General features: G+C 33.1%; 1 protein-coding gene across 1 annotated transcript; it reads left to right on the top strand.

Moving 5' to 3' along the window:
* Positions 1-5,701: 5,701 nt before the first annotated feature.
* Positions 5,702-7,568, top strand: LOC145580856 (protein FAR1-RELATED SEQUENCE 5-like). The gene is made up of 4 exons (XM_081637943.1): positions 5,702-6,258; positions 6,550-6,789; positions 6,881-7,070; positions 7,299-7,568. The coding sequence occupies exons 1-4, from the start codon at positions 5,702-5,704 to the stop codon at positions 7,566-7,568; spliced, it is 1,257 nt and encodes a 418-aa protein (XP_081494069.1).
* Positions 7,569-18,387: the final 10,819 nt, after the last annotated feature.

Genomic DNA, 18,387 nt, shown 5'->3' with positions numbered 1-18,387 from the left:
ATAAGGAATGTTCATCATATCAAAGAACTGCGCAGATCAAGGAGTATGCTCCCCACCAGCTCCGGTCTAGCCAGGAGTAGGGAAACTCGACTCAGGACCAGTCGACCCAAGATCGCCCTGGTGATGAATCAGCAAAGTCTGGGGCTGCGGAGGCTGCTGCGAAGATGAGCCGACCTCGTACGTCCCACCACCTTCTGGAGCCGATGTCGCCTCTCCTTGGCCCATCGCCCCAGCCTGTGCACCCTCAGAAGAAGAACCCGAGCCCTCCACCGCTTCGGTCCAGGCAGCATCAGATCGGCCACCCCGACCACCGGAAGTAGTGCGGCGACGCCTCGAGCTAGACCTAGCCGGTTCTCTCCGAGCCTCAGGTCTCATCTGAGTACGGGAAGGAATAGGCTGTACCTGCAAAAAGAAATCAAGTCAGATGCAAAAAAAATAGAAATATAAACAAAGCAGAAATAAAGAGGAAAAGCTACCTCCCGAGTAGCGTCGTCACGACGACAGGAAGCCACGTTCCTCATCCGCACTAGTTGGCTCCGAAAGGCGTTTATACACCTTGCCATCGCCATAACCACCTCGCGTGAGAACTGTCAAAGAAATAAAGTCAATAACAAAACAAGACAGATATAAAACAAATAGCAGGTAAATAACTCACCCGAGTCTGGTGAAGAGGGATAGATCGCTCAACAAAACGCTGATCCTCGGGAGCCGAAGGGATCATCTCCTCAATAAGCCCGTATGTCTCCTGATAGTGGATGGACATACGAGGGGGAACGAACTCAGTAGGCTCGGTCTGACAAAAAAAGCAAACCAAAGTGAATAAAATACCACTTGGGGGCTACTTAGCAAAAAGATAAAAGACAAAAATCATATCGCCGCCTCCTCAGACAAAACAAGGGCCGGAGCTAATAACGGCAGCAAATCCTCCTCGTAGCATCGCCCCGAGCTAGCATGAGATCGCCAAGGGGTACCAGCAGGCGACCTCTCCGATAAATTAAGCAGCATCGCATCATGGAATATGTGTCGAGGCGGAGGAGCAGGGACGACGAAAATCTCTGAGGAGTGCTGAATAGCAACCCTCTCTCCTAGGTACACTGCCGCCTCATACGTCCCCTGAAAGTAGCGACGCTCAGCAGTGTAATGCACAGCCAGTGTAGGAATAACTAGACCGTCCCATGGCCGGTATAATACCTCAGGTTCCTGCAAAGAATGTCTATAAGATGAAGCTCTACCAAAAGCAATACAAATATGTCAACTATTCAAAAAGAACATACCGAGAGGATCAGCTCTCGAACATGGGCAGTAGTCGCCTGGTTACTGAAGCGACCTCCCCAACAGGCGCCAACAGGGAGCTCGCGTGGAGATGGTCTCGCCGGCGCAAGCGAAGGAAAGTACTCGTAAAACCAGATCTACGAAGATAAAGAGGAAATCAGCAGATCCTGATAAGAGTTTAGAGCTAACTTTTAAAGAGACAAAGTGTACCTCTACAACTCTCCAGAAGCTAGAGAGAGCGATGTTTCCTGTGTAAGACCGGTGTCGACAGGAGTCTCGCAATCCCCGCAAAAAGTCAGCATAGGCCAAGCTGGCCTAATCGTAAGTCCCGATCAGCTGAAGATCGCGGAGAGCAGGAAGGTAGTAAAGCAGCACCCGACTACCCTTGTCAGGAGAAAAGGTCCTTGACAGCAAAATAAGTGCAAAGATGCACACCCGCTGCTCTCGGGTGGTCGCATCGTCCTCAAAAGCCATTACCAGATTTGACCGACGAATGCACCTGGAGCTAAATCGTGAGGGCTCCACCTCAGCCACGGGCCCGAACAGCGATCGGACCCAACAGATTATCGACCACAGGAGAGAAGACACTAATAGAGCTATCAAACGGCAGCGCAATCGAGCGAAACTCCAGTCCCAAGATGAGACTGAAGTCGGCTGGGGTGACAGTCATCTCACCCCAAGGAAAGTGAAAAGTGTTGGTGGTATCCCGGAAGAACTCCACCAAAGCGCGAACCACGTGGTGGCCCGCATCGAACGAGTACATGGCCTGCGTAGCCCGGAATAGGGTAGTCAGCCCACAAGACTCCCAGAGCAGTCGCAATTCGTCATTGTGGAAATATTTGTCATACAATGAACCAATGGTCTCGTTGCCAGAGCCGTGACTACGAGTCCTACCACTAACAATCCCACGACGCACCCTCTCGGAAATATGATGCTCAGGGGCAAAGAACAATGTCCGCTCGTCCCACTCAGGGAAGGGACCGAGAGAGGTGGACGGATCGGCGTGCTCCTGAACGGGCTCGTGCTCCCGTCGTGTGTCTCGGGACCGAGAACCGGAACCGCGTTGTCTAGCCATACTATGTTATGCAAAATTGACAAAAATTAAGGCTCTATAGTATTTAAGGTTCGCCTAGCCGCATGATACTATATTCACCAAATTGTTCTCACGACCCTAAGAGGTTCAACAATGGTGAATCGCTCGTTTCTTCACCAAATTGAGTCAAACAAGTCTCAAAATACTCCCAAGGCAATATACAAACATAATCAAGCAATTTCATGGCATAAAATTTGACAAACAAAGCAAATTGAGCAATATAAGTTTTGAATTTTCAAGAAATTCGTGAAAAAAAATTTGCAAAATTCACCAAAAATCGAGTGAGTTTCGAAAAATTTGCATGGATCAGCAAACTAGATGAATGAAGCTTCGATTTGCAACAAATTAGAACAAATTTGGTTGAGAAACGAGCAAGAACGGGCAATTTGAAGTTTTCGTGGCGAAACTCGAATGAAAAAAGCAGTAGCAGCGAAATGAGGAAGAAAGGGGATTTATTCAGAAATCTCGACAGCAGCGTTGCACGACAACTTTGTCGCCGCACGACAGAGTTCAGCGCTGAGCGACATAAAGAAAAGTCGGCGACAGAGACGTTGCAGTGGTGACAGAACGCTAGGTCTCTCATAACGATTATTTCAACCTCATACAGCAGTTTGGGTTCCTTGGTACGCTAGTTAGCCCCTATAAGAAACTTGTGATTTAGTAATCGGCTTGGTTACAATTGCATTAGGTGATCGACCTGATAAATGATCGTCTCACTTAGCTTAAAGAACCTAAACATTGGTTCACCGCAAAGGCACCGACATAATGGTTCGTAAACAGCAAAGGCACCGACATACTGGTTCACAAGCAAGCAAAAGCGCCGACGCACTGGCATAGCAAAAGCAAGTTCAAGCAAAATTTAAAGGATCGACAAGTGTTGGTCTTCGGTGATATTCTTCGGAGTATTATCGTAACACCAGAGGATGACTTCAGGCGAAGATATCTTCGACAACGTTCCCTAGCTTGCGGGGGGTTGTCACAAACAAATGAGGATTGCTTTAAGTGAAGCAACCTTCGGTCATGTTCCCTGGCTTGCGGAAGATGGTCACAAAGCAATGAAGACCGTTTCAAGCAAAGCAGTCTTCGATAGGATTCTCTGGCTTGCAGAAGACTATCGCAGCGGAAATTGGAGGCAGTTACAAGCGTAAGCAGTCTTCAGGCGTTATCCCCTAGTTTGAGGGAGATCGTCAAAAACAGCAAGATGACATTCCCTAGCTTGTGGAAGGTTGTCACAACAACAAACACAACAAATCGGTTACCTACAGAGACGTGTGCTCGATGGTGCAAGATACGCGTTTCTTAACTCTTTTATTTGTTTTAAATAACGCTAGTTTGCAGGTATCGGCGTTACAAGAGTGATTTAGGATCACAGAACGTTCTGAATCATTCTCCGTCCCTATCACTACTTTGACTTTTGTTTTCGAAACTTGTGTTTCTCCAAACTCAGTCAAAGTGGGGGCTTCTGTAGACACCCATTTGTGTCTCCCCAAAACCAAACCCGGCGATGAATACTTTTCACGTCGAATCATAATCGAATGAAGTGAAAGTGTGGAAAGTCTAGTGTTGCAGTTAGTTTTTATTTCTCTTCTTTCTTTCTGTTTTCGAAAACCTATTTTATGAAAATAGCCAATTCAGTTTAGTTTGGTCCATGGCAAGGGTCCAATAATAGTGTAGTTGGATTAGGCTCGAAAAGAGCTTTCCAATGATATATTATAAGCCCAATTCCGATGAATAATGAGGAAGTAATGGCCAAAATACTAAACTCGGCCCGGTTTAACCTTTATATGCAGCCTAAGATCTAGAGGAGGGCTCATTATGATTTATGATTCCTAATGCAATTAGGATTGATTATAGTCCTCTAGAATCTTCTAGAAGGTTCTTTTGAATCCTAATGTGATTAGCATTGATAATTGAGTTTTTCGAGTTTTATTTAGAATAAAAGAAGTATTTTAAATGAAATCACAGTTTTACCCCTTGTACACTTAATTTTATCAAAATATGAAAACGTGTGGAAACACTGCCTGCAGCGCCGCACCACAGGCTGTCGCCTGGCGACAGGCCTGTCGCGCGGCGACAGAGGCTATTGCGGCGACATCGTCGTGTTTTATTCCTTTTCGAACTCTGATTCTTTTTTATCATATTCCGGATGATTTTCGTTATAAATAGCTCCCAAAACCTCCGTTTTTAATCATCAAAAATTACCAACTCTTATTAAGAATTCTTGATATTCTCTCTCTCTTTCTAGCCTAGCCTTTTACAAACAAAATTCCGCATTCACAAGATCTAGACACATCTAGCCATGTTCGAAGTTGCCTTCGCCCTAGGCGTGAAAGGTTTGATATTTCTGAGGGTTTGGTCCCAAATCTCTATTTCAATTATTTAATTTAATTGTTTGATTTTATATTTTCCTTAAAGTTACTAACGTGTGTATTTTGTTATTAAAAAGAGGTACGAGGCATCCAAGTAAGTGCTTTAATGGTTTAATTGCTTTAATATAGAAATCATGCTTTAATTATTTCCTAGTATCATATTAGGATGTTATATTGCTTCCTAGTATCATGTTAGGGTTAATTAAAATTTCTAATATCATGTATGGTTGTTATGATGATTCCTATTTCTTTCTTAATATTATGTTAGTATCATGTTAGGGCTAAAGCTTTGATTTTTATTGTTTAGTGATATGCTAGGGTTTGTTATTAATCTTGTTAGTATCATGCCTAGGATCTTGCTATTGTTATGCTTTAGCATTGATATGATTATGATTATGATTATTATGATGATTGTTATTTTTATTATTATGTTGCTTGATGCTTATTTATTGTTATTGCTTGATCACGCCCTCTCTTGCAGGTTTAAAGGGAATTTGTACTTGTAATCACGCTTAATAAGATAATCAATAATCTTGTTTGGGCTAATATGATTATAATTCAAGTGATCGCTAATAATAGTTTTGTTTGTGCATTAAATTCAACTAACATAGATAAACAGGTTTAGGGTAAACCTATTGATTGCATGTTAGTCAGAAAGCGCACATGAATACGAGAAGAATGAAGTAGAGGCCTATTATTAGGGCAGGTTCTTTCTCTTTTAGATTGGATTTGTACCTTCATCCCCGAACTTCCAGTCATGGTTCCAGGCCTATTGGAGTTGACGATCTCATGGATAGTTAAGGGGTGTAACCTTCCCCTGTGAACGGTTTACAAGTTCCTAAAACTTGTTGGCGACTCTTTTCCTCTAGCTTCCTTCCCTTTGGACGCCACCATGCTTAAGTGTATGATCACAGTGGGGCTCAAGTGTGGGATGGCTTGAAATATTCCCTACAGTAACAGATATAATATGATCTTTGGTCCATTTACTGGAGTTGATCATCATAAGAAATGTGTTACTTTTGCGGCTTCTTTTGTAGCTCATGAAGATATATCATCTTTTGAATGGGTTTTCAAAACTTTTCTTAAAGCAATGGGAAATAACGAGCCTGTGTGTTTGATTACCGATCAAGACCCTGCAATGAAAGTTGCTATTCGTAATGTTTTTCAAACTACAGAACATAGGTTTTGTATGTGGCATATTATGAAAAAGGTGCCTGAAAAAGTAGGTCGGGCAATTACCCAAGAAACTGATTTTTTGAAAAAACTTTGTGCATGTGTTTGGCATTTAGAGATTGAGTCGGTAGAATTTGAAGAAAAGTGGAACAAAGTTCTTTCAGAATTCAATTTGAACAATCATGGATGGTTGGCAAACATGTACGACATACGTGATATGTGGATTCCAGCGTATTTCAGAGATTTATTTTTAGGTGGCATCATGAGGACCACATCTAGATCAGAAAGTGAAAATAATTTTTTCACTATGTTCACAAATCCCCATCTCACTTTGATTGAGTTCTACATGAGGTAATATGTAAATGTCTAAATATGTTCTAAAGTTAATCTTTATGTTCAAAAGTTTTTCTTCAATGCTCTAAAGTTTTCTTTTTATTTTTTATAGTTTTACTATTTATTTTATAACTCTCTTTTATGTTCTAAATTTTGTCTTACATGTTGAAAATTTTTAGTTTAATGTTTTAATAGTATTTAGATCATAATAATTATTTCATGTGTATTATTTTAATATGTTCTAATGTAATTCACTTTATGTTCTAAAGTTATCTTCTATGTTCTAAAGTTAATTTCTATTTTCTATAGGTTTGAATGTGCATTGGATGCTCAAAGGCACACTCAAAATAAAATGGATAATGATTCGAAGAATAAGCATCCAGAGTGTAAGACTCCAATTCCTTTAGAAAAAGATGCTTCCGAGTTGTTTACAACAACAATTTTCTATGATTTTCAATATGAGCTTGAAATTGGATGTTTTAATTGTGGTGTTGAGGAGATGAAGAAGGATAATGAGATTTACATTTTCAAATTAAGGGAAGGATCTAGGTGGAGGACTTTTGATGTTGTTTTTTTATCCAACTACCCTAGATACCAAGTATTTTTGTAAAAAATTTGAACGTGATGGTGTGCCTTGTAGGCATATGATTTGGGTGTGGAAGGCAAGGATGTTAGAAAAAATTCCCAAGACCTACGTTCTAAATAGATGGTGTACAATGGCTTATAAGAAGCCCATTTTTGATTTAGTGGGTAATGTGTTGGAGGAATGTCTTAATGCAGTAGATAAGAAGATGCTATTAAATGATTTGTGGTCTGAAATTCATGCTTGTGTGAGTTTAGTGCAAAACAATGAAGATGATCTAAGTGATCTTGTCAAAAAACTTCGAGCCATGAGAATAGATTTGGAATAGAAGAAAACAACAAATGGAGCAACAATCTTTCTAGCAAAGTTAAAGACATTGAAATGCTTATTGGAGCTAGTTTACCTTCTGAAGTTTTGATCAAACCTCCTAAAATTTCAAAAAAACAATGGTACGGGGGTTCATGTTCCAAATCAGGTTAATGTTCCAAATGATATCAATGTCTCAAATGATACCCATGTTCCAAATGATATCAACGTTCCAAATGATACCCATATTCTAAATGATGTCAATGTTCCAAATGATACCCATGTTCCAAATGACACGCATGTTCCAAATAGTGACAAGAGAATGAAGAGTGACAGAGAAAAAGCTGTTGAACAAAGTCAAAAGAAGAAAAGATTATGTAGAGCATGTGGAGAGCTTGGTCATCATGATAGTCGTAATTGTCCAGGGAAAGTCAAGTGATATTGTAAGTAAACATTTTTTAGTTTTCTTATGTTCTAATTAGTAATAAATTAAAATTATTATATAATATATGTGTTAAAGGCTATTAATGATATCTTAACTTTTTACTTTGAGTTTTAATTTAATAAATGCCTCTTCTGCTATTCATATCATTTTGTATATGTTCTAAAATGCATCAAATATGTTCGAAAATTTATCATATATTTTAATGTGTTTATGTTCTAATTCTTTTTAATTTTTTTTACAGGTTGATGGATATGCTATTAGTACAACCGCATGGGACATTTTATTTTTAGGAAATAATCTCATTTACTTGCACATGGAAAAAATTTTGTGTAATTTTTTTTATATTTATTTTGTATTCTTTTCAATTTATTAACATAATATCATATTATTTTTTTTGTCCAATTATTCTTTAATAGTAGTATCCAACCCATAGATTGATCCACAAACCACCGACAAACCCACTGATTTGAACCCACCAACCTACCATTGACGAACCCCACGATGTGAACATATCACCTACGAGGCTACAACCTAAAATCATGACGAATTAACATTTGTAAACCACACCGACAGAACGGAATTTACCATGAGAATGGGGTTGGATGAGTATGAAAGAACAATTTTTTGCGAGTAATGTGAACCATTTATTTTTGGCAAATTTTGCAAGTAACAATAATTGAAGGTAGTATTAACTTTTTGATTGCATTTTTAAACCAAAATATCAAAACCATAACCTTTTACATTAAAAAAATATATATTTATATATACATAAAAAAAAGTTAAAAAAAAATCTTTGTGTCGTTTTTGGAGGAGTTGGTGTCTTTGGTGTGACCTCGTTCCTTTCCTCTTCCTTCTTCGTTGTACGCATGAAAAACTTAAGCTTATTCTTTTGTCTAAACATAATCAAAATTACTTTTGAACATGGACAAGTAATTTAGAACATAAACTTAAATACTTTAGAACATAAACTTAAATACTTTAGAACATAATTAGAAATACTTTAGAACATTATAAAAATGATGTTCCAAATCAGGTTAATGTTCCAAATGATATTTAATGTTCCAAATGATATTAATATTCCAAATGATACCCATGTTCAAAATAGTCATCTCCATATTTGTACAAAAATGTACTATTATATTGTCTTAAATATCTTTCTGAAGATATATACTTGAGATTTACACAATCATATTAATATTCCAAATGATACCTCAAAATATCTCCATATTTGTACAAAAATGTACTATTATATTGTTTTACATATCTTTCTAAAGATATATACTTGAGATTTACACAATCATATATCACATTTTGTTCATCTTTGACCACTTTCTAGCCATCTTCATCACTCTTTTCCGTTCTTCATTTACTTCTGATGTTATAATCTTCCCACAATACTCCACTCGTAACCTTTTCATTTGCTCAAACTGCAAAAAAAAAAAAAAAAAAAAAAAAAAAAAAAATACAAACACGTTAAAATTAAAATACACACATTTAGAAACATAAACACGTAATTCAGAATATAATCAAAAATACTTTAGAACATTCCCATGTAATTTAGAACATAATCAGATTAACTTTAGAACATACACATTTAACTTAGAACATAATCAGAATTACTTTAGAACATAGACAAGTAATTTAGAACATAATCAGAATAACTTATAATTAGGTTAATGTTCCAAATGATACCCATGTTCCAAATAGTGACAAGAGATTGAAGAGTGTCATATTGAACATTGACATTTAATTTACAACATAATCAAAAATACTTTTGAATATGCTATTCAAACAAAAATAAAAATAAAAAAAATAAAAAAAAATTATACATGTTATTTATAACATAATCTGATTGACTTTAGAACATATACATGTAATTTAGAACATAGACATGTAATTTAGAACATAATCAGAATTACTTTAGAACATTGACATGTAATTAGAACCTAATCATGTCTTGACACTTATATTATCCTTCTCTAGCCCCGAATTCCATTGTTTTTGACATTGGCCTTCATAGGTTTCCATGTGCTTCAACAGAAATACTCCACAATCATGTTTGTTTGCATCGCTCTTCCATTTCATCTCAATGTTTCTTGTTTCATAAGTGGAGAAAACGGCACTCTTGTTATCAGTTTCTTCATAGAATTCACCAAATGCCTTCAACTACAAAATTAATAATATGTACTTTAGAATATAATTAGAATTACTTTAGAACATATACAAGTAATTTAGAACATAGATATGTACATTAGAACATAATCAGAATAACTTAAATTAGGTTAATGTTGTAAAACAGGTTAATGTTCTAAAATTTCTATATACAATAATAAGAAAATAATAATTAACCAAGTCAAAACTCTACACTTTACCATCTTTGTAAAGTCATCTCCATGTTTATCTTCAACATAAACATTTGGCGGAAGAAATCTATTATCAATGACATCGAGAGTTCCTTCCAAAAAGTTGAAGCACAACAAATAATAGTGATCCGGTAAAACAGCCGGAAAGAAAACCTACGTTTAGAACATAATCAGATACTTTAGAACATAAACAAACATGTGTTTAGAACATAATCAGATACTTTAGAACATAAATAAAAATAAATAGAACACAATAAAAATAAAAAATAATATGTTACCAATTGAAAGTTGTTAAATGTTGTTACTTCGGCATTTGTCATTTCTTTTCTCATTTGATGAAACAAAGCTTTCTTTCTATATTCCAAACTTTCTGTATTTTTGATGTATTTTTCAGTGCAAAGAATGAGCTGAAAAAAAAAAAAGAAATTAAAACTTAAGTAATTAGAACATTGACATATAATTAGAACATAATCAGAATTAGAACATAGACATGTAATTTAGAACATAATTAGAAATACTTTAGAACATTGACATGTAATTTAGAACTCAATCAGAACTACTTTAGAACATTATTAGAAATACGTTAGAACATTGATATGTAAATAAGAACATAATCAGAATTACTTTAGAAAATAGACATATAAGTTAAAACATAATTAGAACATACATAACATTCAGTAGAGAAAAAAAATATGCTCTTCTTGTCTACACCCCGCCTTTTGTTTTCACAATTTAATATGGAAACAAAAGCATCTGCAATGTTGTTGAACATGTGACTATTTCCTGAAAGACTATCCATCTCATCTCTCCTAATCACCATTGCCGCTTTGTCAGCATACAAAAGGTCCCTAAAATGAGAACAAAAACTATATTAAATCAAAACAACATTTAAATTTAAGGCATGTGCATATAGTTTCAAACATGTACTTTAGAACATAAGCATCTACCTTAGAATATAAGTACAATGTTTAGAACATAAGTATATATATTTATTATAAGCATATAAATATAGATTGATGAAATCTTACGCGTTTTTCATGATTGACCATAAAAGGCGAACGCAAGTACATTGGAAGCTTATCCTTTCCTCTTTTTTTCCTTGTTTCTTCTTCTTCTTGTTGTTTTTCTTCTTGCTTCCTATTCAATTGAATTAAAAAAAAACAATCAACAACTATAATCAAACAATCATCATAGCCTAAACCTAATTTCTAATGTTTTCAAAATGAATACCGTTGCTTATTTTCTTTGTTGTTCTTTTCTTCATCATGCTTCTTCTTTTCTTTTTTGGTTTTGTTGTCCTCTTTTTCTTCATTCAATGTAGGTGGAAGATCTTGATTAAAAAAAAAATCACAATTAACAAATTCACATAATTAATTTAGAACATAACCAAAAAAAATTTAGAACATTAAAACAACTTTTGACATAATCAAAAATTTATATCATACAAATTAAATATTATAAATATCCAATATACATATAAGAAAAATAAAATTTAAATAAGTTGAAATTACCAACTATTGGTGAGGGCGACAACAAATTGAAGCTTGGAGGAGAAATATCTTTATATGTCTTTTTTTGGAAGAATTAGTGTCTTTGGTGTGTCCTCATTCCTTTCCTCTTTCTTCTTCGTTTTACGCAAGAAAATTTTAAGCTTATTCTTTTGTCTAAACATAATCAAAATTACTTTAGAATATGGACAAGTAACTTAGAACATAATCAGAAATACTTTAGAACATAAACTTAAATACTTTAGAACATAATCAGAAATACTTAAGAATATTATAAAAATAAAAATAATTAATCTAAGTCAAACATCAAAACCTTCATAAGCAAATACTTATGTATTTGTTATTCTATTCCTAGTTCATAACCAAAGTTGTAAAAATCACACCAAACCACACCAAACAAACTTGTAACACACAAACCAATATATATAACTAGAACACACAAACCATTAATTCTATATTAAAGTTTTACTAAATCATCCAACATATGTTCTAAACCAAAACCATTGTTTTAAATATTCCTATTACTAAGTTACATTGATTACCCTTCCTTTGCTTCAACTTTCTTGTTCATCATTTTTTCCTCCTTTTCTTCTTCCTTGGTTTCATCTTGCTTCTCCTCTTGTCTTTCTTCTTGCTTCTCATCTTGTTCTTCTTCTTGCTTCTCTTCTTGTTCTTGTTTTTCATCTTTTCCTTCATCTTGTTTTTCTTGCTTCTCTTCTTGTTCTTGCTTTTCCTCTTTCTCTTTTAGTTGCTTCTCTTTGTGATCACTTTCTGGGTTTAGAAAATCATAATTAAGAACATATTCAACCATTTGATCATCTAGAGCAACCGTGAATGAAAAAGAATATAAGAAAATACTTAGAACATAAGAACTTTGAAATATAAGTACAAATACTTTATAACAAAGACATGTAATTTGAATAAATGTGAAGTTACCAATTTGCGGAGAGGGCAACAAGCTTTTCTCTTCATTCTCCTTGCTTTTTTTGTCTTCTTTATTTTGTTCATCAATCTCATCATCATTCTTCTCCATGTTTCTCTCTTCATTACCCTCTTTGTTCACATTAAAAATATTAAATAGAAACAATTAGTATACAACCTAGAAAAGTAAATAAGAAAATGAGTTTGAAAATAATGTGAAATTACCAACTATTGGTGATGAGATATTATCATTTTTCTTCTCATTGCTTTTCTCTTCTTTGTTGTTCTCTTCTTTTTCTCCTTCATTTGATGTCAAGTCTTCAAAATAATTATAAAACACAATATTAGAACATAATAATATCATAAGGATTTGATTTGGAACATAAACATAAACTTTAGAACATAAAGTATAAACTTTAGAACATATAGCGTAATCTTTAGAACATAAGCATATACGAATATTCTATTTCATTCTTTTTAGTACTTTTTCTTTTCCAAATCAATTTATTCAAAGAACATTAATAAGAAATGAATTCGAAAATAGTGTGAAATTACCAACAATAGGTGAGGAGATACTATCATCTTTCTTTTCATTGCTTTTCCTTTCATCGTTGTTCTTTTCTCTTTCTCCTTCATTTGATGTCAAATCTTCATAATAATTATAAGACACAATTTTAGAACATAACTATATCATAAAGATTTGATTTGGAACATAAACACTTAATTTAAGAGCATAATTTAGAACATAGGTATAATTTAGAAATTAAGCATGTAATTACCATGTCCCAATGTCTTTGGTGACTTTTCATCATTGAATTTCTTCCATGCTATGTTCATCAACATATCCAATTCTTCTATGAATTCCGGCTCATCAAAGAAATGTTGATCTTGACTAAGTATAGAAGGACTTTTCTTCGGTTGGTTTTTTTTTTCTTGATTTTCCAATGGCTATATATAAAAATAACACTTTAGAACATAGGTTGAAAATAGTTTAGAACATAATCAAAAGCTAATTTAGATCATAAGTAATTTAGAACATGATTATAATACCTTTGTGGTATACTTGCCCCAAATGTTGTCTATAAGATGATGCATTTTCTCACTTGTTTCTTCATCAACAAAAAAATCTTTTGCTTGGTCCAACATGCAATACATCTCTTTCACATTCGACGCAAAACGTTTTGCTAAATCTCCAAATTTTCTTAAAAAGCCCTAATAATTTAGAACATAAAGTAATGAATATTTAAAACATTATAGAAATAAGTAATTAAATAAATAAAAAAAACATATTAAAACATTATACCATCATGTCATTTGGAGATGTGATACAATTACAAGCCATGGATTGTTTTTCCATAACTTTCTCCTTTCCTTTGTCTTTCCCTTGCTTTTTTGACAATGGCATGAGTTTTTTTTTTCATTACTTTCTTCTCCCCTTGTTTTTCTCTAATTGTCAAGGGTTGCTCTTTCTTCTCGCCTTTGTCTTTCCCTTGCTTTTCTCTAATTGTCAAGGGTTGCTCTTTCTTCTTGCCTTTGTTTTTCCCATGCCTTTTTTCCAATTCCTTTTTAAATATAACTTACAAATTTTAGAATACATGCATAAACATAATGTATAGATAAATATAAAACGGTAATTACCATTGATGAACCTTCACTTTTCTTTTCCTTATCCTCCGATTCTTTCTTCTTGATTCGACCCTACAAATCATAATATGAATAGATTACAAACTTTAGAACATACGTAATAAACTTTAGAACATCCGTAATAAAATTTAGAACATAAAATAAACATGCATAATACTCTTTAAAACACATATACAATAAACTTTAGAACATATATTATAAAGTTTAGAACATATAGTATAAACTTTAGAACATAAGCATATACAAAAATCATACCACATTCAATTTCATTCTTTCTAGTACTTTTCCTTTTCCAAATCCAAGGTCTTTCTCAAACTTCAATTTCGTATGAAACCTTTCTTCGTTCTACAATGATATTAGTGGAACTCCACGTGGTATCTCCAACCCCATTCTTTGCACCCGATTAAAATAGGATACCTACAAGAACATCATTAGAAATACTTTAGAACATTGATATGTAAATTAGAACATAGATATATAATTTAGAACATCATCAGAAATACTTTAGAACATAGACATGTAACTTAGAACATAATCAGAATTACTTTAGAACATAGACAAGTAATTTAGAACATAGATATGTACATTACAACATAATCAAAATAACTGAAAATAAGGTTAATTAATTAGACTATTTTAGTGCATTTTTATCATAATATAAATAACATATATAAAGAATGTTAAAAAAAATTAAAAATTACCATAAGAAATATTAAAGGACCTGTGAAGTAAGATTCTCCATCTAGCCATTTTTTACAAGTTTCCATCAAGTGCTCCTTCACAAATTTGCACCAATCCAACTTCACTATATTCTTTATATCCTTGCAACTATACAAAAACTTAATGTATAGTTGGTTGCTATTAGTTGAACGAATGCAACTATTAACTACACAAACAATGAAGTTCCAAATGAATTCATCGGAAACTCGATCGTGTGTTTTATCTACCTCTTTCACTTTTTGGATCCTACTAATCAATTGTCCATTTTTTGAAGCATCCTGTAAGTAATTTAGAACATGGACAAGTAATTTAGAACATAATCAGAAATACTTTAGAACATAAACTTAAATACTTTAGAACATAATCAGAAATACTTTAGAAGATTATAAAGTAAATTAGAACATAATTAGAAATACTTTAGAACATTGACATGTAATTTAGAAATCAGTCAAAATTACTTTAAAACATAGATATATAATTTAGAACATCATTAGAAATACTTTAGAACATTGATATGTAAATTAGAACTTAATAAGAATTACTTTTAGAACATACATATGTAACTTAGAACATATTCGAAATTACTTTAGAACATAGACAAGTAATTTAGAACATAAATATATACATTAGAACATGATCAGACTAACATGCAATGTACAAGCACACATAGATATATACAGCATAAAAATATAATTTTCATACCTATTCAAGGTCACAGTTTTTTCAATGTAAATATGCAAAAAATATAATTTAGAACATAAGCCAAATAACAAGTTTAGAATACAAGCACACATAAAAATATTCATACCAGTTCAAGGTCAAAGTTTTTTCTCCATTTTTGCATAATCTTTGCACATTCCACATTCTCCTTATTTTCTAAGGTATCAACAATTGGAATATCTCCCATTGGCAATCCATATGTCATGTGAACATCAATTTCATCAAAGAATATTTCTTCTTCTCTCCTCGGTAGCATCAAGCAACATCTTTTGGGATCAAAATTCGTAAGAAGTTGTTCTGTCAACCTAGATTCAAATTAAAGGTTTAGAATACAAAATACATATAGATTAGAATAGAAATAAAAATAAAAATTAACATAATAATTAAACTTTAGAACATTAATTAGAACCTTATAAGAATTAGAACATAATAGTCGATCTTGAAAACATAAAAATAAAAATAAAACTTAGTGCTAGTGCTTACCAAGAATCGGCATGATGTGGTGCATCCAATTTCAAAAAAGCTCAAAATCCAATTTTCTTAATTGCTTCTTTATGCTTATCAGAAAGATTTACCAACACTTGTTTCATCAATTCCTTAGTTGTAACACTTTGATAAGCTATTCTCTTTTTTTTTTTCCTCTTTGATTACTTTGACATCCTCATCATCATTTTCTTTTTCAATCTTTCTTTTCAGATTTTTTTTTCAGAACCACCTGAAAAAAGTAGAACATTAGAAAGAATTTTAACATAATAAAAACATGAACTTTAGAACATCAGCATAAAGTACAGAACATTAGCATATAATTTAGAATACATGTACTTGTTAAAAACATATACTTTAGAACATAAGCACATAGTTTACAATGAGCGCATAGTATTAACATGAGCACATAGTTTTATAACATGCACAATCATATCAGATTATAAGAATACAAATTAGGAGAAAAAAGATTTAAATTAGAACATGAACTTTAGAACATAAGTTCATTGTTTAGAACATGTAACTTAGAACATAAGCATATAGGTTATTGTTATAAAAATAAAGTTTAGAACACATGTATATACTTTAAAACATAAACTTGGAAATGTAAGCATGTAACTTACAAAAATAAAGTTACATATTAATTAAATCATTTACTTTAGAACATAAGCATGAATGTAGAATATAAACATGCAATTTATGAAATTAGCATATAATTTAGAACATCAACAAATAATTTAGAACCTTTTTTCTATCATCTTTCACGTCCTCTCTTTTATCATCTTTTTCCTCCAACTTTGGTCCATCGATCTCTTCATTAGTATCATCTTTTTCCTCCAACTTTGGTCCATCATCATTCTCATCATCGTCATCATCTTCTTCTTCCTTTTTTTTCATTTTTCTAGGTGGTTAAATCCTTGATGGAAGCTTGCTACTTTTTTTTCGTTTTAGACTTTGCACATGTTTCTCAAATTCATCTTTGTCAATTACTTCCGCTTCATTTTCAACAACTTTCCTTTAAAATCAAATATAAATGATTTAGAACATATATGATAATCTTTAGAACATAATAGAAAACTTTAGATCATAATAGAAATACTTTAGAACATAATAGAAAACCTTAGAACATAATAGAAATACTTTAATTACCTTTTTCTTCCATAAGTAATTTTTTCATCTTGTATAATAGTAATTTCTTCTTCTGATTTTTCTTCATTTTAGCCTTGCATTTTGCTGCAATTTTAAAAAATAAAAAACATTAGTAACTGTAGGGAATATTTCAAGCCATTAACCCCAAGCTTGAACCCCACTGTGATCATACACTTAAGCATGGTGGCGTCCAAAGGGAAGGAAGGTAGAGCAAAAGAGTCGCCAACAAGTTTTAGGAACTTGTAAACCGTTCACAAGGTAAAGATTACACCCCTTAACAATCTAGGAGATCGTCAACTCCAAAAGGTCTTGAACCAAATAGGGTTCGGGGATGAAGGTACAAATCCAACCTAAAAGAGATTGAACCTGCCCTAATAATAGGCCTCTACTTCATTCTTCTAGTATTCATGTGCGCTTTCTAACTAACATGCAAACATTAGATTAACCCTAAACCTGTTTATCTATGTTGGTTGAATTAAATGCACAAATAAAACTATTATTAGCGATCACTTGAATTATAATCATATTATCCCTAAACAAGATTATTAATTATCTTATTAAGCGTGATTACAAGTACAAATTCCCTTTAAACATGCATAAAAGACATGATCAAGCAATAACAACAAATAATAAATGTCAAGCAACATAATAACAATCATCATCATAATCATGATCATGTTAATAATAAAGCTTAAATATAATAGCAAGATCCTAGGCATGATACTAACAAGATTAATAATAAACCCTAACATGTCACTAAGCAATAAAGATCAAAGCTTTAGCCCTAACATGATACTAACATGATATTAGAAAAGAGTAAAAGGCATCCTAAACATGATACTAGAAAGAAATAATAACATCCTAACATGATACTAGGAATTAAAAAAATTTAAACATGCTTTCTACAACAATAGAGCAATAAGACTACATACTTTGATGCCTCGTATCTCTTTCTAATAAGAAAATACACGCGTTAGTAACTTCAAGGAAAATATAAAATCAAAGAATTAAATTAAATAATTGAAATAAGGATTAGGGACCAAACCCTAAGAAATTATAACCTTTCACGTCTAGGGCGAAGGCAACTTCGAACTTGGCTAGGTGTTTCTAGATCTCGTGAATGCGGAATTTTCTTTATGAAAAGCTAGAGAGATGTGAGCATAGAGAGAATAGATGATTGATGATTGTGAATTGATAATTGTTGATTGTTGATTTTTAAAAACGGAGGTTCAGGACCCTATTTATAAGAAAACAGTCCGAAAATAGGTAGAATTTGATAAGGAATAAAACTCCACTCTGTCGCTG

This window comes from Chenopodium album, chromosome 15 (genome assembly GCF_948465745.1).
Source record: "Chenopodium album chromosome 15, dcCheAlbu1.1, whole genome shotgun sequence".
NCBI classification, from domain to species: Eukaryota; Viridiplantae; Streptophyta; class Magnoliopsida; order Caryophyllales; family Amaranthaceae; genus Chenopodium; species Chenopodium album.
Note: the sequence above shows the minus strand (reverse complement) of the source record. Positions and strands in the feature narration are given on the sequence as shown.

What these genes read in the sequence shown, in the direction of transcription:
- LOC145580856 (XM_081637943.1), top strand. Translation starts at nt 5,702, where the DNA reads ATGATCTTTGGTCCATTTACTGGAGTTGATCATCATAAGAAATGTGTT. An exon ending in TTGATTGAGTTCTACATGAG is followed by an intron (nt 6,259 to 6,549) that starts GTAATATGTAAA and finishes TATTTTCTATAG; the next exon opens with GTTTGAATGTGCATTGGATG. An exon ending in AAATTAAGGGAAGGATCTAG is followed by an intron (nt 6,790 to 6,880) that starts GTGGAGGACTTT and finishes TGTGCCTTGTAG; the next exon opens with GCATATGATTTGGGTGTGGA.